This window comes from Lepus europaeus, chromosome X (assembly GCF_033115175.1).
Source record: "Lepus europaeus isolate LE1 chromosome X, mLepTim1.pri, whole genome shotgun sequence".
NCBI lineage: Eukaryota > Metazoa > Chordata > Mammalia > Lagomorpha > Leporidae > Lepus > Lepus europaeus.
This window is the reverse complement of record NC_084850.1, coordinates 21171048-21194727: the sequence shown is the minus strand read 5'-3', so window position 1 is coordinate 21194727 and position 23680 is coordinate 21171048. Positions and strand designations below refer to the sequence as shown.

Below are 23680 nucleotides of genomic sequence, written 5' to 3'. Positions count from 1 at the left end.
GCCCAAGCCATCTTTCACTGCTTTCCTATCCATTAAAAGAGAGCTGGATGGGAAGTGGAGCAGCCAAACTTGAACCGGCATCCATACAGGATGCTGCAGTTGCAGGCAGAGAGTTCACCCCCCACACAACACCGTCCCCCAACAGAAGAATCTTCTTGGGATTTAATCTGAGAATATCAGTTATGTAATTATGTTAGTATCTTCTCATTACATCAAGGAAATACCCAAGACATGCTACTTATAAAGTAAATTGATGTTTATTTAGCTCACAGTTTTGGAGGGTCAAAGCTTACGAAAAGGTCAAATGGCAAAGGGTGGAGCACATGTATAGGAAGAATAAAAAAATAAGCCAGGAAACAGAGAGAATGGTCAGGCCCAAACTCAGGCTTTACTAGAGCTCCTTCTTCCAGGTTCCACCACCTCCAGTGCCATTCAAGGACCAAGCTTTATCACATGGGCCTTAGTGGGACAATTAACATTCAAACCATGGCAGTATTTAACACAGAACCAAGCTACACAATCTAGATCCTGATGGCATTGACAATTACCTTCTCATGCCACCCCTCATTCAAATAATACCACACATGCTTTTCACACGCCAGCCATCCTGTCCTCCCTTTAGATCCTACAACATGCCCCAATTTTTCCACCACAGGACTTTTACACATGCTCTTCATTTGGAATACTTCCCCCAGCTGGTGACTTACATTGAGAAGTCTCAAATCAAGTGTCACCCCTTCAGAGAAGCCTTCTGTAATGTACTATCTACAGTAAACCAATCCCCTCAGTTTTATCATCACAGTACGTATTCCAACCCTCAAAAGCAGACAGTCTATAATTTTTTCTTAAGTTTATTTGTTTACTGTCTTATAGTGTTCCCCTTTAGAGTATGGAATCTGAAACACAGTGAGGCACTCAAATATGTATCTAATTAACAAGGAAATAGCACATATTAACTCTTCATTATGTGAAACCAAAGAAGAACATTTCCCCTTCTTTTGGATTCCCACTATTTTTCAATCTTGAACCCTTTCATTGCTTTCACTGTATTTCATTATTATATTCCTGGCAAGTATTCTGACAAGTCTGAGGATGACTGGTAAGAGGCCTTCTTCTTGGATCCACTCTCCCTGTCACCTCAGTGAAGTCTATTACTCTGATTCACTCCACTCATTTTGCAGCAGTAAATCTCTCACCTGTGCCTTCAGTCGCATCCTGTCCTTCTGCCTCAGAGACCTTGTTCCATCTGCTCTCTGTTCTCTGCTCTCTTCTGCAACTTCAATAAATTCTCTTCACATTACAGCTGTGCTCAACTACTTCCAATCACGAAATGAATTATTCTAGTGAGGCTACCATTGGTGGTTACGTGTTGTTGGCATGGTTACTGGGACAAACAAATTGCTCAACTTTGCACTCACAGGGGCCTTTTCTCTCATAATTGGAGACTTCTGACTGAATAGGTGACAAATTCTAGCTACCGCCAGACAATGATCTTTGGGACATTAGTAGCTAGCAGCAAAGGTCAAGTCCAGACTTTACATCTAATGAAAATGAAATAGAAACATGCCTGTTGTGGCTGAGTTGACTCGGCTCTTTGGGTCCAAGTAAAGTGGCAGTAGATTGCACTTAAAACATGTGCAAAATTTTGCTTCTCTTCATCTTTCAAAATGCAAGTTAGAAAAGGGATTGTGGGAATACTGTGTCCTGCTCAGACAGCACCTTGCCCAGTCTACCTGCCCCATTTCATACCATTACAGATAGTCAATTCCCACTGCTTTCATCAGTACCGTTGTTCACATCACATCATTCTACTATATTCACATGGCTGTCTTCTTCAGTTCTACTGTGAGCTCTTTACAGGCACGGCCTAAATATTTTTTTATCTTCACCTTGCCAATATCAATTCTTCTATCATAAAATGAGCCAATTGTTGCCTTAGGCAAAATGCAACACAATTTTATATCTGATAATGACAAACTGAAATATGATAATAGCTCTTCATCTATAACTTGAAATCAAAAGTATCAGACTTTAGACTTTTACATTTTAAGGAAGTGAAGTTAAGGAACAGGAAGACATAGAAATTGGTTTTTTAGGATGTAGTGATTTAAATGTAATCAGTTGGGATTTTATAGCTAAAACTCTATTTGTGTATATAACTTAACTAATCTGTAAATTGTAATAAATATTACTTCCAATTAAATGTTCAAAAAAATGAGCACACACACATGCTCAGAAGGGTACAGGGTTATCTCAAGCCCTTATTTTAAAGAATCTGGACAAAGTGTTTAAAATAGTACCTTGAAATATTTGTAATTTTGCGAGTTACATTAGAAACTCACATGCCCAAGACTGTGGGATGAAGCATTGTCTTTTAATAAAATTTATGTATTAGTAAAATGTTTAGTTTAAAATTTATAAAATTTGCTTTCATGAAAGTTGTTTATTTTATACTAACTGTAGTCCTGTCAGTGTCATAACAAGCTGATAGCAGAAGAAAACTGGTTGCTACTGCTAGGGATCTTTTAACCAGATTTTGGGCTTTAACTTTTGTACACAAAGAAAGCATTTTTACAAAGTAATTCAGTACTTATATTAATAGAAATTAGAATGTTAGTAACTGAATCAAAAAAAAATTTAACAAGGTATAGCACGTGTTTTAAAAAGTATTATGAATCTGCTACCTGCTGCATAAAGTTTTCAACTTCAAAAGTACACATCAAAGGGCCGCTGAGAGTGCAAACTACACTGGAAGAGTCACTAAAACCCTCTAGTCAAATAAGCATGCTCCAAATTTGACCCAGAAATGATGCCTTTAACCATCCCCAAATCCAATTAATCAAATATTTTTAAAAAACAGGTCACATCTAATTTTCAATTTTAAAAAATATTAACTGTTCCTAAATTTGTATATATGAAACCCATGAAGTTTTTATACCTTAAGTAAAAGGTTTCTAGGTTAAAAACTGTTAACTGTACCTGTAGAAACAATGTCTACAGAGAAGCGACATATGTGTTTAGCGCAGTCAGCACCACCCATTTGAGAGCTAATACAGTGCATTGAAAAGATCCTGTAGTACTCTGCTGGACTATTGTGGTAGCAGTTATTGCAGAAAATATTCACCTGAAAAAAACAAAGAATCAGTTACTTCACACATAACTCAAGTTTAAAAGAAGCAATGCTGAAGTTATTGTTATTCAAGAAAAGCTTGAGACAACCATAATGAACATTGGTGGGTGTATTTCAAATGACAAATGCATCACAGACACGAGTTCATAAAATAATGTCTGAGCTTCCTTATTTTTTTACTTCAATTATTAGAGACATTTAGTAAAACTGAGGAGAGAGTAGAGAGTTCCCCTAGACTCTGTCCTACACCTCTAGTTTCCCCTATTATTAGTATCTTGTGTTGGTATGCTACACTGATTACAATTGATAAACCAATGTCAGTACATGATAAAGTCCACAGTTCACATTAGTTTCACTCTCTGTGCTGTAGAGTAACATACTTTCAAAATATGATTAAGAACATTATTTGCATACCTCCTAGATTGATATTGATTGTGATAGTATTAGATTCAAAGATAAAAGGTGTGCTCTTCTGGCTCTCCAGTAATTCACAAAGAAGAGTAAAAGACAAAAATAACTAATTCAAAGCAAGTTGGGATAACTGAAAAAAAGTACTTCAAAAATTGGCTTCTGGGTATTATCAAGAGAGAGTGAAGTTCACATGGAGAATATAGAATTTTCTTGTAGGAAGTATTTTGGCCTCAACTGTGAAAGAGAAAGATTTTGCCCAACAAACTGGGCTCCAGTTGGCATTGAGGACAGGGTTGGGAACTACTAAGGGAAGAGAGAAAACACAAGGCAAGTTTGGGGAACAGAGAGGAAAACTCTAAGACTACAGATTGAGACACCGTGTTAAAAGGGAGAGAATGATCATGCGGGGGAAGCAGGACACACAGCAAACTCATAGAATGGCAAATGCCCAAAATCTACAACGGGAGTCACTGGGTACAGGCTCCCCATGTAGGATCTCTGTCCTTAATGTGGTTTACTATGAAACTTAAAAACACTACTAGTCGAACAATACCCTATACCTTGTGCAGTTGTGTGAATGCAGCCTGTTGAAATCCTGGCTTAGTATATACTAAGTTTATCTTCAGTATATGAAGGTAATTAAAAATGAAACTCCATAAAGGGCGGGATGGGAGAGGGAGAGGGGAGGGCCACGGGAGGGAGGGAGGTTGGGGGGGGGGAAGCCACAACAATACAAAAGTTGCACTTTGTAAATTCACATTTATCAAATAAAAAAAAACCAAAAACCAAAAGACAAAAAAAACAAAACAAACAAACAAACAAACAAACAAAAAAAACAAAAAAAAAAGACACTGTGAGGACACAAGTAAGAGGTACACTTGGAAAACCATAAGGACATTGAGAGGCTTAAAAAAAAATTCATGGTAGTGAATTAAGCCTGTGATTATAGAATGGACTAAAATTAAGTTTTTTCTTTATTTTTTTTGACAGGCAGAGTGGACAGTGAGAAAGAGAGAGACAGAGAGAAAGGTCTTCCTTTTGCCATTGGTTCACCCTCCAATGGTCGCTGTGGCCGGTGCATCGCGCTGATCCGAAGCCAGGAGCCAGGTGCTTCTCCTGGTCTCCCATGCGGGTGCAGGGCCCAAGGACTTGGGCCATCCTCCACTGCACTCCTGGGCCACAGCAGAGAGCTGGCCTGGAAGAGGGGCAACCGGGACAGAATCCGGCGCCCCGACTGGGACTAGAACCTGGTGTGCCGGCACCGCAAGGTGGAGGATTAGCCTATTGAGCTGCGGCGCCAGCCTAAAATTAAGTTTTTTCAAAACTTAAAGAAAAAAAGAAAGAAAAGAAGGAGTGAGAATTGAGGGAGGGAGAGGTTGAGGGAAGGAAATATGGTTATCTCCTTAGATCTGTACCTATTAAATACATGAAATCTGTTCTATTTATATTAATGAATATCTTTAAAAGAGTCAGATTTGGGCTTCACCTTATCAACAAGAAGGAGTTCTCCAAAAATTTTATTTACTAGTAGTATAATGGCCTTCATTTTATATTTTGCTTGTCAAATTACATAAATAACATATTTATATAAAAAGTTTTTAAAAAGGCAGAGAAAGTGAAGGAGCAAAGCAAGTATTATCATCCATAAATCCAGTTTACTGAAAAAAAATCGTTCAGCACATACTGGTACTTACCCTGTTCCAGATGTTTTTCGCCTCATAAATATTTATTCATCATTTTAAAGGATAAAATAGGTTTGTATCCTAATAGAGTGCCTACTTGCCCAATTTAATTCTGTAGGATAAACTCTTGGGAGTGGAATTTTTTGTTCCGAAGTTTAGAGTGGGAACTTGATCCATGGATATGTATATTCATTTTCATGTTTCTTTGTAAATAGCTTAGTTCATGGTCTATTCACATTTCTCTGTGTCTTTCCGGCTATCATATGAATCTAGTGGCAATTTTCACCTTTCCTTCACATGGAAGGAGAAAGCACCCCAATCTTTCCATCTACCTCTACTACTCAGTAACCAAGTGGGAGATCCCTACCACAGCTGACCTCTCTGTTCCCTGCCTCCACACAAATTCACACCCATCCTGAAGACTGAACCCTATCCCCAGTCTCCTGTCAAACTCCCACTCTGCCTCCTTGAGTTTGTCTCCGCTTGAAACTTCAACAATTCCTAAACTTCCTTCACTTGGTCATTCTCAACTGGCAAAATCTCATGCCCAGGAAGGCCAATTATCCAACTGTTCTCCTCATTTACTTCAAAATGTAAATGGCTGTAAAAACAAATTCAACTGTCTATACTTACTTGCAATAAGGGATAGAGATCTCACATGGACACTCAATGCTACCCAATAATCTTACTCTATACCACTAGGAAATATACATTCTCACCATCCGAAACTATCTGTACCTAAAAATTATTGCATCACTATTTTTAAATTACAAAATATTTTATGTTGATTAATCAAAAGTCAATGCACAACAGATAAGCAGGCCTTGTCTTTTATTTTTCAGAAGAAATAAAGGCCATGGGATAGGAGCTGCTGTATGAACATCCTGACCCTGGCCTTGATTCCTCTGCTTTCCATCCTATAAAAATGGAAGGACATTCAGGCCCTTGCCCAAGGCCACTCAACTCAGCACTCTGTCCTCCATGAAGACTAATCCTACACTGATGGCTTATTTTCAATTTTTCCTTTCTATTGCACTAATGTCTAAGCATATCCTAGTCTCTCCTAACTTAAAATAAAAATAAATAATTCTCCCAATCTTATTTTGCCTTCAGTGTCAGTTGTCAGTTCTTTCCTCCTCCTCCCAGCAAGTTGTTGAGAGGGTTGTCCATAAAACTAGCAAGCCTAGAAATCACCCTATATTCTGTAGCATGCTGCAACCTGACCAAAAACAGTTTCGATTTCGTATTGGGTATATGGATGAGGAAGTTAGATTCTAGCAGGATAACACTGACAGGAAGGGAAAGCAATGGAGACAGGAACTCTGTCAAGTTGTCTCCTTGTAAAGGGAAAGGGGGAGCCAAAAGAAAAGGCAATGTTGAGGGCTGGGACTTGTATTTTGTGAGTAAAGATTTGGCCATGTTTAACAGCTGTTGTATCTCGTTCCTTAACAGAGGAAAAGCTTGAGAAGACAGGTAGAGGAGAGCACTCTATAGTGCAGGAAATGGTGTGGAGAAGGCAAAGAGAATGACATCTAAAATACAGGTACAGAGAATTGGCCATGAGAGAAGACAGACTCTTTCCATTCTAGAAAACAGACTCTTTCCATTCTAATAAGTCAGAAGGAGGAGGGGATAGGTGAAGATGCATGGAGATTTATAGGTTTTGTCAGTGAAACAAACACCAAAATCAGAGACTTCACAAACCTGTAGGTCTGGAAGAAATGAACATAAATAAATGAAAAGCTTGCTGAGTTACTAAACACTGCCACTCAAGCAGTGGCTTGAGAGATGACTACTTTCTGATCGTCATGGACTATTTAATTCTGATGAGAAATGGTGCAAACATGTAAAGAATGAAGGAAATCTCTTGAGTTCTTTGCATGATTCCAATGTAAAAGAAATTCCAAAAGTTGATTAAATTATCATAAAGAGAGACAATGATAAATCAACTCCATTTATGGAAATGAAAAAAATCTAAATAAAAAGAAAGCAAGCAAATCTAGCAGCACATTACAAGAATTTCTCATCAAAAACAAAAGTGGATCACTCCTATAAAAGAATTGCCTGACCAAAGGAAAGTGAGCTGTATTTTCTCCATATTAGTATCAGTAAAAATCAATTAAGGAAAACAACTGAAAATAACGGTATAGTAGCAGGACGTTCTGAGTAGCACAAGGGAAAATGGATAGTTAATGAGTAGAGGGGACACGAGCACATGGCGGAATCATGAGAAGTTCACCCAGAGTGGCCCAGTAGTCCACAGAGACTGCTTAGGTCCACGCTGAGGGGAGCAGATAGGAAGGAGAAGTGGCGGAGGTGTAGCAAAGGAGCAGAGCAGGGACAGAGCAAGGAGATAGGCGCTGCTCCACCAGCGAACCAGGTGAGAGGTTATGAGTCCATGGCGCTGAGACAGCAGTGGGTAGGGAAACCTGGTGAACCGCACTTGAAGCTCTAAGTGGGAAGAAAGAGAAATTGTAGGGGAACAGGTGGAGAGGTTGGACACACCACGATCCATCTGTGTCTTCCTCCTACCCCCAACCGGACCTACAGCTGGCGGGGAGAAGCCATATTGATTGTTTACATTTTCAAGTATAAGCAGCGGGCTGCCATATTCACCTCTTGTGCACACACCAATCAATTGTGGGGGCCACCTCACAATACGCCCCACCAGGGCACAAGGATCATAAATTTTTTTAAATTTTTAATTTTTTAACCTTTATTTAATAAATATAAATTTCCAAAGTACAACTTTTGGATTATAGCGGCTTTCCCCCCCCATAACCTCCCTCCCACCTGCAACCATCCCATCTCTCACTCCCTCTCCCATCCCAATCACATCAAGATTCATTTTCAATTATCTTTATATACAGAAGATCAACTTAGTATATACAAGTAAAGATTTCAACAGTTTGTACCCATACAGAAACACAAAGTATAAAGTACTCTTTGAGTACTAGTTATACCGTTAAATCACATAGTACAACACATTAAGGACAGAGATCTTACAGGGAGAGTAAGTGCACAGTGACTCCTGTTGTTGATTTAACAATTGACACTCTTATTTATGACGTCAGTAATCACCTGAGGCTCTTGTCATGAGCTGCCAAGGCTATGGAAGCCTCTTGAGTTCGCCAACTCTGATCTTATTTAGACATAGCCATAGTAAAAAGTGGAAGTTCTCTCCTCCCTTCAGAGAAAGGTACCTCCTTCTTTGATGGCCCGTTCTTTCCGCTGGGATCTCACTCGCAGAGATCTTTCATTTAGGTCAATTTTTTTTTTGCCAAAGTGTCTTGGCTTTCCATGCCTAAGATACTCTCATGGACTTCTTAGCCAGATCCAAATGCCTTAAGGGCTGATTCTGAGGCCAGAGTGCTGTTTAGGACATCTGCCATTCTATGGGTCTGCTGTGTATCCCACTTCCCATGTTGGATCATTCTCTCCTTTTTAATTCTATCAGTTAGTATTAGTATTAGTCTTTTTTATGTGATCCCTTTGACTCTTAATCCTATCATTATGATCAATTGTGAACTGAAACTGATCACTTGGACTAGTGAGATGGCATTGGTACATGCCACCTTGATGGGATTGAATTGGAATCCCCTGGCATGTTTCTAACACTACCATTTAGGGCAAGCTGGATTCAGCATGTGCTGAACTGTACATCTCCTCCCTCTCTTATTCCCACTTTTCAGTTAAATTTAAATACCTAAGAATAATTGTGTGTTAATTAAAGAGTTCAACCAATGGTATTAAGCAGAACAAAAAAAATACTAACACCATGGAAGTCAGTTTGGAGATTCCTCAGAAATCTGAATATAACGCTACCATACAACCCAGCCATCCCATTCCTTGGAATTTACCCAAAGGAAATTATATTGGCAAATAAAAGAGCTGTCTGCACCTCAATGTTTATTGCAGCTCAATTCACAATATCTAAGACCTGGAATCAACCTAAATGCCCATCAATAGTAGACTGGATAAAGAAATTATGGGATATGTACTATATAGAATACTATACAGCAGTAAAAAATGAAATCTGCTCATTTGCAACAAAATGGAGGAATCTGGAAAACATCATGCTGAGTGAAATAAGTCAGTCCCAAAGGGACAAATACCATCTGTTCTCCCTGACTTGTGAGAATTAATAGTGCACCTAAAATGAAAGCTGTAGAAGAGAGACTTGAATAGCCCTTGTCTTGACTATTGATGAACAGTTTTTTTATTGTTATTTTTTTCTCTTATCTTTCTTTTCTCTTCTTCTTACTGTATGTTGAACTCTTTGCTTAACATAGAGTTAACCATATGTATATAAAGTCATTTGAAAATAGATCCCAGTAAAAAATAAGAGGAGACATAAGAAAGGGAGGAGAATGTTTGTAACTGTAAAGCTGTATAGTTCTGCCTAGAGTCCTACGGACTTACTTCTAAGGGTATAGTTTAAAAACTTGTCATGGGACTCCAATTCCATTACAATTGGTGGCAAAAACACCATCTTCAATGTTAAAGTGATCATATTAAGTGTTAAAGTGAACATACAAACAGGATTAAGTGTTAAAGAGATCATATAAATAACACCAAATGCCTAGTAATAATAATAGACAAAATTAAAATGAAGGGAATGTCCAACATGGGAAGCAGTCCACACAGCAGACTCCTAAATGATAATCACTGTAAGTACACTCTGACATCAGAATAACCCTTAAGGCTTCCTGAAAGCCCTGTGAGAGCATTTCAGGCATAGAAAGCCAAGACACTGTTGCAAAAAAAATATCCTACATGGAAGATCTCTGTAGGTAGACCCCAGTGGAAAGAGAGACCCATCAAAGAAGGACGTACTTTTTTCTGACGGGAGGAGAGAATTTCCACTTTGCCTATGGTCTTGTCCAAATTTTGATGGGAGTCTGTGGTCACGGAGGGCTTCCATAGCCTTGGCAGGTCATGGCAAGAGTCTCGGGTGATGACTGATGTCATAAATAAGAATGCTAATTGCTAAATGAACAACAGAAGTCACTGTGCACTTACTCCCCATGTAGGACCTCTGTCCTTAATGAGTTGTACTATGGGGGTTGACTGCAAAACTTGCTATCAAACTGTACTTTATATGTTGTGTATGTGGGTGAGTGCAAACTATTGAAATCTTTACCTAGCACCAAGTTGGTCCTCTGTATACGAAGTTAAACTAAAAATGAACCATAGTGAAGAATGGGGTGGGAGAGGGAGTGGGAAGTAGGATGGGAGTGGGGGCGGGAGGGCGGGTATGGGGGAAAGAATCACTGTATTCCTAAAGTTGTACCTATGAAATATGCATTAATTAAATAAAAGCTTAAAATTTTTTTTAAAAAAATCAATTACAAAGTTCAACCAGGTTTGAATAGGCATACACAGTGTATTTTCTTTTTTTGAAACCTTTTATTTAATGAGTATAAATTTCATAAGCACATCTTTAGGAATATAGTTTTTCTTCCTACCATACCTGCTTTTCTGACATCCTCCTCCCTCTCCCCTTCCCCATCCTATTCTCCATTAAGATTCATCTTCAATTAACTTTATACACAGAAGGCCAGCTTCATAGTAAGTAAAGATTACAACTATTTGCGCATGTGCACACAAACACACACACAATATAAAAACTGTTTGTGAACAAGTTTTACAGTTAAATCTCATAATACAACTAATTTAGGACAGAGGTCCTGCATGGGGAGTATGTGCACAGTGACTCCTGCCGTTAATTTAATAATTAACACTCTTATGTGTGACGTCAGTGATCACCCGAGGCTCTTGCCATGAGATGCCAAGGCTATGGAAGCCTTTTGAGTCCACAGTCTCTGTCAGTGTTTAGGCAAGGCCATAAGCAAAGTGGAAGTTCTCTCCTCCCTTCAGAGAAAAGTACATCCGTCTTTGATGGCCCCTTCTTTCCACTGGGGTCTCACTCATAGAGATCCTTCATGTAGGACATTTGTTTTGCCACAGTATCTTAGCTTTCCATGCCTGAAATGTTCTTATGGGCTTTTCAGCCAGACCAGAGTGCCTTAAGGGCTGATTCTGAGGTCAGAGTGCTATTTAAAGCGATTGTCATTCTATGAGTCTGCTGATAGACAGTATATTTTCTAGGTGTTATGATTCCCCTTTAGGATACTAAAATCACATTATCTCTTATTAAACATCAGAAAAAACTCTCTTTGCTGCTCTTGTGGATATACTGGTAACCTATAGAGGAAAAGAAAGGAATATACACATGTGTGTTTGTATAAATTAATGCAATATAGATAAAAACCAACAAAGAACAGTGCAATATAGCCAAATTCAACATCTTTCATTATGTAAAAGAAATAAATACTCACCAATACTGCCAAGTAAAAAAAAAGGGTAAAAATATTATATAATATTATGCACACATTCCAATTGCTCCCAAGAAGACGACTTCTATTATGAAAGCATAAACCACAGAAAAGTATCATGTTTGAGGAGTAATAGCTGCTCAGTTAAGCAGAAGGATGATTTTATTTTTCACTCTATATACTTCTGGACTTTGAATTATTTACCTATGATTTTCTGTGTATATAAAACTATTCACATTTGAGCGGGGTGTGGGGCACGGGGCGCTGAACTGCGGGGTGGCAGAGTGACAACCGACCAGGGACCCTCCTGCCCCAGGCCTGGCTGCAAGCCCGGCTCTGCCCCGGGGAAAAAAAAAAACTATTCACATTTAAAGAAAGCTGATATTAAACATTCAGCTGGCAATTGCTATTTTAATAATAATAATAATGTATTATGCCCCAATCATTTTAAAATGTTTCAGTAATATCTACAAGATTAATTATATCAATAATTATTTTAACTTATCCTTTAAAAAGTTTATTTCAAAACCTAAAGGAATTATAACAGTAAAATATATAATGATAAAGGAACACAAATATAAACAGTTTGGGAAATACACTTAGGAAACATGCAGACCCTAGTAGGAGAAATGTACCAAACAATTCAAAAGCATACAAGAGGGCTGGCGCAGCGGCTCACTTGACTAATCCTCCACCTGCGGTGCCGGCACCCCGGGTTCTAGTCCAGGTCGGGGCGCTGGATTCTGTCCCGGTTGCTCCTCTTCCAGTCCAGCTCTCTGCTGTGGCCCGGGAGTGCAGTGGAGGATGCCCCAGGTCCTTGGGCCCTGTACCCGCATGGGAGACCAAGAGGAAGCACCTGGCTCCTGGCTTCGGATCGGCGCAGCATGCCGGCCACGGTGTATGTAGCGGCCATTTGGATGGTGAACTAACAGAAAAGGAAGACCTTTCTCTCTGTCTCTCTCTCTCTCTCACTGTCTAACTCTGCCTGTCAAAAAAAAAAAAAAGCATACAAGTGGGAAGATATGCCTGTTGGAGGTAGACAGTTATCATGATGTTATTTCTCCCTAAGTTAAATGTTTTAAAATCAAAGCCGTTCCAATTTTAAAAAAGAAAATGGGTGTTGCCACCGATGGTGGGAGAGCTAAATACAGTTGTTTAAAAAATGACATCATGGGCCGGCGCCGTGGCTCAATAGGCTAATCCTCCGCCTTGTGGCGCCGGCACACCAGGTTCTAGTCCCGGTCGGGGCACCGATCCTGTCCCGGTTGCCCCTCTTCCAGGCCAGCTCTCTGCTGTGGCCCAGGAGTGCAGTGGAGGATGGCCCAAGTGCTTGGGCCCTGCACCCCATGGGAGACCAGGAGAAGCACCTGGCTCCTGGCTTCGGATCAGCGCGGTACGCCGGCCGCAGCGCGCTACCACGGCGGCCATTGGAGGGTGAACCAACGGCAAAAGGAAGGCCTTTCTCTCTGTCTCTCTCTCTCACTGTCCACTCTGCCTGTCAAAAATTAAAAAAAAAAAAGAAAAAAAGAAAAAAAATGACATCATGATGACAGCCGGTAGAAATGGACAAAGAATTTCCAAAGATGTTGGACCTGATTACCAGGATCACAAACACTGAATATATGTTATAATGCTTCAGTGATCCAAATCTTTGATTATAACCTCAGGACAAGATAACACAACCCAGTAATATGGCGGGATGTCCCAAGTGTTCCAAATAACTATGGGAATGTAGTGTATAATAAAAAGGGACACTTCAACTTAGTACAGGAGACATGGACTACTGCATTAAAAGGATAGGGCCAGCAAGACAAAAATGAAAACAAAAATCTGTATTCTCTCAGGTGCTACATCTAAATCAATTCCAGGCAGGTAGTATAATTAGATGTAAACAAATAAATACTTTGAGAGGAAAACATAAGCAATACCTTTGTAAATTTTGAAGCACATGGGCCTTTGTAAGGATTCTTATTGAACCCAAAAGCCATATGGATAAGGTGGACACATTTGTAGTACTGAAAACATTAAACTCCATGAAACACAATTGAAATACAGTCTTGGGGGGCTGACGCTGTGGCTTCAAGGGTAAAGCTACTGCCTGCAGTGCTGGCATCCCATATGGGAGCTGGTTCAAGTCCCGGTGGCTCCACTTCCCATCCAGCTCCTTGCTATAGCCTGGGAAAGCAGTAGAGTATGGCTTAAGTTCTTGGGCCCGTGCACTCATGTGGGAGACCTGGAAGAAGCTCCTGGCTCCTGGCTTTAGATCTGCACAGCTTCAGTCATTGTGGCCAATCAGGGAGTGAACCAGCAGACGGAAGACCTCTCTCTGCCTTTCCTTCTCTCTTTGTGTAACTGACTTTCAAATAAATATCTGGAAGATATTATCTGGAAATATCTGGAAAATGTTCATTCCGTAAATTTCCTAATAAACCTCTAATATCTCTAATATATCAATAGCTCTATTAGCCCTCTTAAATAAATAGCTCTAGAAATGAAAGCTATTCCATTCTCACTGACACTTTGAAAAGTGCAAATATAATTATGAGACCCCTGTTTACTGCATATTGCCAGAGAGTTCAAAGATTGACAACACTTTTCATTTGTGCCAGGCAGTCTCACAGTCTGCTACTGAGAGTGCCAATTAGTATATTATAGCTGAACCATCATTTTATTATACCAATTAAAGTGGGAAATATATAGACTTAAGTGATAGCTGTGAATCTCTGTAACTTCACTAAAAATACCATCAATTTATGCTTATTTTAAAACTGGAGAACCTTATAGAAGATTAATTATACCTCAATAATGATTTTTTAAAAATTATTAACAAATGCAGAAATCTATTACTTAGGTAAAAAAGAAAGCTGCAAGATAGTACTGACTGAAATAATTGTAATTGTTACTCAAAATTTTAAATGCTAAAGAATTGATGTACACTTTTGAAAAGAAACTGCTACAAAAATAAGAACAAATGTCCAATACAATTCAGACTTCCAATTGCACTCAACAAATACTATACCAGGAAAGCTCAGAGAGAGTGAAAATAGAAGCTAGTTTGAAAGCATCTCCAGAAATAAAGATAATCTCTAAACTCATACCACTCTTATATTGATGGCTTAATATACCTGAGCTGCTTCATCTTCTTCCAAAGAAGGAGCAACATTTTGGTCACTGCTCAGAGGCACACGGCCAGACACATCAGTGATGAAGAAGACAGACTCATCAGTGAAGCCAAAATCACCCCAGGAAATTCCTATTGCTCCATGTGCAGCTGGCAAATTGGTGTCATCTATGAGACAGGCAAACAAAAGCTTTCATCAATTACTCACAAAGCAAACACACATTACAAATAAGACCCATAGAGGAAGCTGTGGGAGGCAATTATCTAAAAGTAGAAATAAAGTGGGTTAGATTTGAGATGCATCATGCTGAGTGAATTAAGCCAGTCCCAAAGGGACAAATATAATATGTTCTCCCTGATCGGTGACAACTAACCAACCACAAAAAAGGAAACCTGTTGAAGTGAAAGGGACACTATGAGAAACAGTGACTTGATCAACCCTTGTCCTGACTGTTGATGTACAATTTAACACTTTATCCCTTTTAGTATTTTTTTTTTGTTCTAGTTAATACTATTGGTTGAACTCTGTAATCAACATACACTTATTCTTAGGTGTTGGAATTTAACTGAAAAGTGGTCCCTGTTAAATATATGAGTGGGAATAAGAGAGGGAGATGTACAAATTGGGACATGCTCAATAGGACTTGCCCCAAATGGTGGAGTTAGAAATGTGCCAGGGGATTCAATACAATCCCATCAAGGTTGCATGTACCAATGCCATCTCACTAGTCCAAGTGATCAATTTCAGTTCACAATTGATCACACTGATAGGTCTAAGAGTCAAAGGGATCACACAAACAAGACTAGTGTCTGCGAATACTAACTGATAGAATCAAAAAGGGAGAGAACGATCCATCATGGGAAGCGGAATACACATCAGACTCATAGAATGGCAGATGTCCTAAACAGCACTCTGGCTTCAGAATCAGCCCTTAAGGCATTCGGATCTGGCTCAAGAGCCCATGAGAGTATTTTAGGCATGGAAAGCCAAGACACTCTGGCAAAAAATAAAATAAAATAAAATAAAATAAAAAACCTAAATGAAAGATCTCTGCGAGTGAGATCCCAGTGGAAAGAATGGGGCCATCAAAGATGGAGATACCTTTCTCTGAAGGGAGGAGAGAACTTCCACTTTGACTATGACCTTGTCTAAATATGATCGAAGTCAGTGAACTCAAGAGGCTTCCATAGCCTTGGCAACTCATGACTAGAGCCTAGGGAGATTACTGACGCCATAAACAAGAGTGTCAAATTGTTAAGTCAACAACAGGAGTCACTGTGTACTTACTCCTTATGTGAGAGCTCTGTCCTTAATGTGTTGTCCAATGTGAATTAATGCTATAACTAGTACTCAAACAGTATTTTACACTTTATGTTCTGTGTGGGTGCAAACTGATGAAATCTTTACTTAATATATACTAAATCGATCTTCTGTATATAAAGAGAATTGAAAATGAATCTTGATGTGAATGGAATGGGAGAGGGAGCAGGAGATGGGAGGGGTGCGGGTGGGAGGGAAGTTATGGGGGGGAAGCCTTTGTAATCCATAAACTGTACTTTGGAAAATTATATTTACTAAATAAAAGTTAAAAAAAGATTTGAGATGCAGATGACAGTGCCAATAGAGCACAGTGGGGAAGGGTACAGGTTTGTGCAGGCAGAGTACTTACGCTGAAATGCTTGTTTCAATATTTTTCTGTGGAGCACAGTGGCTCAAGGTTCAAGCCAGTGTAGCTGCAAGGTTAAGAGCACTGGCTCTAGAGCCAGACTGAATGGCTTTGAATCACAGCTGTCATGTGTGTAACTGTGGGCACAGACTTGTTAGTCTCTCTGAACTTATTTTCATCCGTAAAACCAGGATATTAACAACATTTACGCTATAGGGCTATTATAAATATTAACGGTCACATATGTAAGCTGCCTAGAACTATGAGTGTCTCCCACAGATTACAGGTTGTATCTACCTGAAGAGAGTTTTTCAGCATCGATTACCACTGTATGGTTTCATCATTATCTACATAGAAATCATGAAATTCAGAAAAAAACGAGACAAAGATAAAATTATCAGCTGAAACCATGAATTACAAGAAGGTACAGGGGACAACTGCCACTCAGGCATATGACAACATGTGAGACATCAATGATTCTTCCATGTGTCGCTGTAGACAAAAATATGTATAAAAGTGGGCTCTGCAGTGACAGATTTCAGATTAACAGCTAAGAAACAGCCCTCTGTGGCAAACTTTGCTAAGACTCAGCCACCTCTCCTGGAGGTTTCAGCTCTGCTGGGGACATGCCAGCACCAGAAAGACAAGGCCTTGCTGAGAAAATGCTGCTGACCAATGGAGACTTCTGCACTGCCCTCCTGAAGGCATGAGAATTTCCTATAATGTATGCAAGTGCCTGCACAGGAGGGAGAGTATAGGTAGCAAAGGGCCGAGGGGTCAGAGTGTGGGTGTGAATCTGAGGGACACATCCTCTTTCTTGGCTGTGTCTCCCTGACTCAGCTGTAAAACCGACAAGGCAATCCTAGGACTTCCATCTTTGGAGGTTTGTATTCATGACCTGTTTGCACTGAGTGTCTTTGCCCAGTGCAGGGCCCATCCAAGGGCTCATCCCAAACAGAATTCATTAATTCAGAATTCAATTCACAGCAGGGACGTCCTCTACCCAGCAAACTTTTTCACATCTGATTACACTTCCACCAACAATATTCAGCCCTTCTAAAGTACCCAAAGGGCATGCGTTCAATGCTAGACTCAGGGAGATGTTTAGGATGCAAAAGGGAAAAAAATAAACTAGATGTAGTCCCTGCCCTCTTAAGAACAACAGATATGTGGGTACTTCAAAAAAGTTCATGGTTGGGGTTGGCAATGTGGTGTAACGGGTAAAGCCGCTGCCGGCAGTGCTGAAGTTCCACATGGGCGCTGGTTCGAGTACCAACTGCTCCACTTCCTATCCAGCTCTCTGCTATGGCCTGGGAAAGCAGTAGAAGATGGTGCAAGTCCTTGGGCCCCTTCACCCATGTGGGAGACCCGGAAGAAGCTCCTGGCTCCTGACTTCGGATCTGCACATCCCTGGCTATTGTGGCCATTTGGGGAGTGAACCAGCAGATAGAAGATTTATCCCCCTCTGCCTCTGCCTCTTTGTAACTCTGCCTTTCAAATAAATGAATAAATCATTTAAAGGAAGTTCATGATTAAACATGCTTATTTGGGTACAAAATATTTTGAAATCACATATACGAGTGTGTTACTCATCTACACAGTTTCAAGCAAATGCCAAATTGGGCGAAAATAATGAAATTTAAGGGGCTGGCACTTTACACCTCTTGGGATGTCCTTATCCCATACTGGAGTGCCAATTCAGTCACAGCTACATCCTGCTTATGGGCCTATGATGCAGCAGAGAACAAGTCTAGCACTTGGGTCCCTGCCACCCACGCACATGAGAGACCCGGATGGAGTTCCTCCCTTTTGGCTTAAGCCTGGCCCTGCACCATCTGTGGCATCCAATTGAGGAGGCAACCAACGGATGGATGATCCATTTTGCCCTCTCTTGCTGTTACTATACTTTTCTTTCTTTCTTTTTTTTTTTTAAAAAAAGATTGATTTATTTATTTGAAAGGCAGAGTTACAGAGAGGCAGAGGCAGACGGGGGTGGGCGGGGCAGAGAGACAGAGAGGTCTTCCATCCGCTGGTTCACTCCCCAGATGGCTGCAATGGGCTGTGCTGGGCCGATCCGAAGCCAGGAGCTTTTTCTGGGTCTCCCATGTGGGTGCTGGCCCCTACTATAGTTTTCAAATAATGAAATAAAGAAATCACTAAAAAACAATGAAATCTGCCTTCAAAAGGGAAGATCCTCGATTAAGGACATATAAAGAGAAATGTGACACACAATCACGGAGGAACTACGCAAGATAATTCCCACAATTTGTGGAGAAAATCAAGAGGGAAACGCACCCCCAGGACCGTCATTCGTCAGAAGAGCTCAGGACAGGGGCAGATAGTAGTCTGGGACACAGACGCTCAGGAAACTGCGGGCGCCCCACCCCCATCCCATACCAAGATGGCGACTGCCTGTGCCCGCCGAGCTCCTCAAAGCCCCTGAAAATCCTGAGCCAACAGTGTGGAGCGCCACTATGGACAAGGCCCTTGTTGGGAGGAAAAAGGACATATACCTTCCGGCACCCTTATAGGGTGCATATTCTGTGCCTCCGCGTCTTCACTCGCCTCTACGACAAGACTCTCTGCAATAAGCCGGAACATGGTCCCTCCGTCACACAGCCTAGGCACTGCTTTACAGTAGACACAAGACTGTTTCTATCAAGATTCTGCCTCCTGGGTGCTGCCGTCAGGGCTACCACTCGCAGCCACACGGCCTCCTCTAGTCAGAGCGGCGATTTCCTGAAGGCTTTCTTGCGCGCTGCGTCCACCACGCAGCCAGTGGTGGCGTAGTACACTCTGGGCATGCACAGTTGGGCGGGACTTCCGGGCTCTTCCCGCCACAGAGGAGCACAGAAATGAGACTGCCAACCGGAAGTGGATTTCACTCGGATCCCTCTTGTACTTGGTAGAGTGGCGGTTGTCCTGTGTGGTATTCTTCAGGGAGTGCCTGGGAGATGAAGCAGCGACCAGCTGAGAATGGAAGCAGGCTCCTTTTACAGGAATTTGGAGTCAGTTGTTTGTCTCACGTAGATGAGGAATTGGGACTCAGCGAGGGTGTGCAAAAGTGAAAGTTTTATTGAGAGAGATTTTTGCTACCCAAGAGGGGTACACACGAGAGGGGGCCATCAATGTCTGAGTTTTGGGAACTCATATAGGGAATGCATATCAGTTGATCAATTCTTCAACACAGTTTCAATACCAGGAATCTCTCTCTCTCTTTTTTTTTTTCCTGTTTCTCGGAGGTACTCATGGTTATGAAGGTACCTCGCGGACCTCTTGAGAAATGTAACAGTTGAGAACGTACTGTTTTGTGGCATGCTCTGGTCTGGCACCAGAACCTAGTTTCTTAAAAGGGTACAGAATCCTTTGTGTTCCCAAACTACCAATTTTTCATTTTCTTAGGGCAATGTTTTTTTGTGTGTGTAATCAGCCAGTGGCAGTGTTCATACAAACACCCAGTTCCTTATTCCTGCAGGGGCTTTTTTTTTAAAAAAAAAAAAAAAAAAGGGCCGGCGCCGTGGCTTAACAGGCTAATCCTCTGCCTTGCGGCGCCGGCACACCGGGTTCTAGTCCCGGTCGGGGCACCGATCCTGTCCCGGTTGCCCCTCTTCCAGGCCAGCTCTCTGCTGTGGCCCAGGAGTGCAGTGGAGGATGGCCCAAGTGCTTGGGCTCTGCACCCCATGGGAGACCAGGAGAAGCACCTGGCTCCTGCCATCGGATCAGCGCGGTGCGCCGGCTGCAGCGCGCCTACCGCGGCGGCCATTGGAGGGTGAACCAACGGCAAAAGGAAGACCTTTCTCTCTGTCTCTCTCTCTCACTGTCCACTCTGCCTGTCAAAAAAAAATAAATAAAAAAACCTTTTATTTAATGAGTATAAATTTCATGAGTACATCTTTAGAAATACTTCTTGATTCTTCCCACCACACCAGCCCCCTCACCCCCAATCCCTCCTCCCTTCCTCCTCCCTCTCCCATTCCCAGACCCATTTTCCATTAAGATCCATCTTGGAAGTTCGGGCGACCTGCTGAGTGGCCGCGCTACATGCGTCACCTGTCTGGTCGCGGTGCTGCCATGGACCTGGGACCCATGCGCAAGAGTTACCGCGGGGACCGAGAGGCTTTTGAGGAGGCTCATCTGACCTCCCTGGACCCCATGAAGCAGTTCGCTGCCTGGTTCGAGGAGGCTGTCCAGTGTTCTGACGTAGGGGAAGCCAATGCCATGTGTCTGGCCACCCGCACCAGGGACGGGAAGCCCTCTGCCCGCATGTTGCTGCTGAAGGGCTTTGGCAAGGACGGCTTCCGCTTCTTCACCAACTTCGAGAGTTGCAAAGGAAAGGAGCTGGACTCGAATGCCTTCGCGTCCCTCGTCTTCTACTGGGAGCCCCTAAACCGTCAGGTGCGTGTGGAGGGCCCCGTGAAGAAGCTGCCTGAGGAGGAGGCTGAGAGCTACTTCCACTCCCGTCCCAAGAGCAGCCAGATCGGAGCTGTGGTCAGTCAGCAGAGCTCTGTGATCCCCTACTGGGAGTATCTGAGAAAGAAGAATGAGGAACTGGAGCAGCTCTACAGGGAGCAAGAGGTGCCCAAGCCAAAATACTGGGGCAGCTACTTCCTGTGCCCGCAGGTGATGGAGTTCTGGCAAGGCCAGACCAACCGCCTGCATGATCCGATTGTCTTTCGGCGCGGCCAGCCCGCGGGCGATGCGGCGCTGGGGCCCATGACCCGGCGCGGGGAGGAAGGCTGGCTCTACGCCTTGACCGCAGCGTCGGTCGGCTGCGGCGGCGCTGGGGTTTGGTGCCGAGAGAGGCTGTGTGCTGGGGAGCCAGGCCCTTTGTGAACTCTGCTTCCTCCCCACCCTGGCGTGCGGGGCTCCTCAGGGCCAGGCCTCTGAGCTCGCTGTACTCGCTGGCTCCCAGCTGGCTGCTCGCGTGAGTGTAACGGTGCTGTAGAGAATCATGGAGGGGGAGTGGTAATTCCGTGATGATTTTCTTGACCTTGCTTAGGGTGTATTGGACTAGCTCTCTCCAGGGGTGACTGGCTGAGACTCCCCTTCAGGTGACGAGGTGAGCCCCTGCCCCAGCAGCCTTGTCTGTCACCCCAGAATCCTACTGGTCAGAGCCGACTGGCCCCAGCCTAGGCACCGGAGCCAATCTAGCCAATCAGATCTTCTTGCCAATAATTTGATCTTTGACATGGAGAGACCCGAGGCCTTGGGAGTCATTAACCTCTGGCTGCTGAAATCCCCAGGCCACCCTGGAACCTTCCTTCCTATCCCGGGGCTGTGCAATTTCTCCTCCTGCCTCAACACACCTGCTGCTCCCACTCAGCTCCTTCGAGTGTGTGCTTGGACTTGAACTGAGTTCCGCTGGTTACAACTAAAAGAGCCTGAACTCACTTTCTGGTGGGATGTTTCTGTGGCATCTGCCCCACTTCATTTCTGCCTTCCGTTATTTGAAGCACATCAATAAGCAAAACAGTAAATTTCTTCTCTGTGGCTCCCTGGGACCCACAATTGGGAACTACAGGGAAGCTGTCATCTCAGCACCGTGAGAGATTTCAGCTGATCTGAACTTTCCAGGAGCGGGAGCAGGAGCAGGAGCAGGAGTGGGTGGGCTGTCTGTAGGGTGGTGAGGGTCCTGTCCCCAGAGCCCCTCAATCCCAGTGAGCCAGGAACTCTGGAAGGGATTCATGTGCTGCTACCTATAGGCCAGGACGATTTTAATCAAGTTTTACAGTCCATGTTTGCTCATGGAGCCTGTGTGTGTGCGTGTGTGTGTGTGTTCATATGTGTATTGAATTTTCCAAATATAAATTATTGTAGAGCTTCTGCTTTTCAGGTTACTCATACACCCCCTTTTCCCTACTCCCTGCCTCTGCTGGTGATGATGCTGGGATTACCTGGGTCTCCCTGGGCAGCGGCCCAGGGGATTCCGTGCAGCCAAGGTCACAAGCGCCTACGAGAGCCGTGCTGTTGGCTGTGTGGTCCAGCAGCCCTTTGGAAGCCCATTTGAGAACCTGACGCCCACCCCCAGCCCCAGTGAACCCAATTCTGCAATTAAACATGCCCCCAGGTGACATGAGGTACTGACATCAACCTCCCAACCTGCAACCTTCCCCCACCCCGCCCCATTTGTGATGCTTCATAAACCCTTGGCCTCGTCCTGTGCTGAACTGTCCTGCGTATTTGCTTTCCTTGAGCACAAGCCTGCTGGCTGCAGAGGAGCCAGGCTGGGTACATGTTTGCTGTGACTAAGCCAGGATCAGAAAACTGAGTTGCACTGGCTGCCATTGAACTTAATATTCTACAGACTGTGCTTCCTTCCCCTCAATGGACGTGGGTTTCAGGGCCCCTCCGAGGGCAGCCCCTCCTGTGTGGATGCCCCTAGGACCTGAGCGTAGCATTAGCCCTGGCTGCTTCACCTTATTTTGCCTGTTCAGTGCTGTGCTGAGGGTTGTGACTTTTAGTGAAGGCACATGTTCTTGTGGGTGTGAAGTGTTCCCTTCCCGTAACTGGGAGCTGTGTGTTTCCCCAGCTTTGTGGCTAATCTCAGCTCGTTGTTTCTAGTTCTCTCTCTGTCAATCACTGTACCAAATCTGTAATAAAGCCCATCAACCGTGAAAAAAAAAAAGATTCATCTTTAGGGGTTGGTGCTGTGGTATAGCGGGTAAAGCTGCCGCCTGCAGTGCAGGCATCCCATATGGGGGCCAGTTTGAGTCCCAGCTGCTCCACTTCCCATCTAGCTCTATGCTACTGCCTGGGAGAGCAGTAGAAGATGGCCCAAGTCCTTGGGCCCCTGCACCTGTGTGGGAGACCCGGAGGAAGATCCTGGCTCTTGCCTTCAGAACAGTACAGCCCCATTTTAAAATTAACTTTATACACAGAAGACCAACTCTATACTAAGTAAAGATTTCAACTAGTTGCACACATGCACATACTAAATATAAAAAACTATTTGAAGTTTTAGGAGGGGGGGAAGCCATTGTGACCCATAAGCTGTACTTTGGAAATTTATATTCATTAAGTAAAAGTTTAATTAAAAAAAAACTATTTGAGAACAAGTTTTGCAGTTGAATCTCATAGTACAACTCTTTTAGGACAGAAGTTCTGCATGGGGAGTAAGTGCACAGGGACTCCTGTTATTAACAATTAACACTCCTAAGGATGACGTCAGTGATCACCCAAGGCTCTTGCCATAAGATACTCAGGCTATGGAAACCTTTTTTTCACTTGTATTTAATGAATATAAATTTCCAATGTACAGCTTATGGATTACAATGGCTTCCCCCTCCCATAACTTCCCTCCCACCCGCAACCCTCCCTTCTCCCGCTCCCTC

The 23680-nt window shown here is 42.8% G+C and overlaps 2 protein-coding genes across 2 annotated transcripts in view; one reads left to right on the top strand and one right to left on the bottom strand.

Moving 5' to 3' along the window:
- Nucleotides 1-18950, bottom strand: part of LOC133752505 (cancer/testis antigen 55-like) — a 28966-nt gene extending 10016 nt beyond the window's left edge. The window contains exons 1-3 of the mRNA XM_062183005.1: nt 18863-18950; nt 14687-14850; nt 2980-3124 (exon numbers count right to left, since the gene is read on the bottom strand). Coding sequence (XP_062038989.1) covers nt 2980-3124; nt 14687-14850; nt 18863-18950 — 397 coding nt within the window. The remainder of the gene's footprint in view (nt 1-2979; nt 3125-14686; nt 14851-18862) is intronic.
- Nucleotides 18951-19303: 353 nt separating this feature from the next.
- Nucleotides 19304-22420, top strand: LOC133752504 (pyridoxine-5'-phosphate oxidase-like). Its single transcript, XM_062183004.1, has 3 exons — nt 19304-19403; nt 20347-21134; nt 22262-22420. The coding sequence occupies exons 1-3, from the start codon at nt 19304-19306 to the stop codon at nt 22418-22420; spliced, it is 1047 nt and encodes a 348-aa protein (XP_062038988.1).
- The last annotated feature ends 1260 nt before the right edge of the window (nt 22421-23680 follow it).

Coding starts and splice junctions, on each gene's coding strand:
- LOC133752504 (XM_062183004.1), top strand. CDS start 19,304: ATGAAGCAGCGACCAGCTGAGAATGGAAGCAGGCTCCTTTTACAGGAA. Junction 19,404..20,346: donor GGAATTGGGACTCAGCGAGG/GTGTGCAAAAGT, acceptor TTTTCCATTAAG/ATCCATCTTGGAAGTTCGGG. Junction 21,135..22,261: donor TCGGCTGCGGCGGCGCTGGG/GTTTGGTGCCGA, acceptor CTCCCTGGGCAG/CGGCCCAGGGGATTCCGTGC.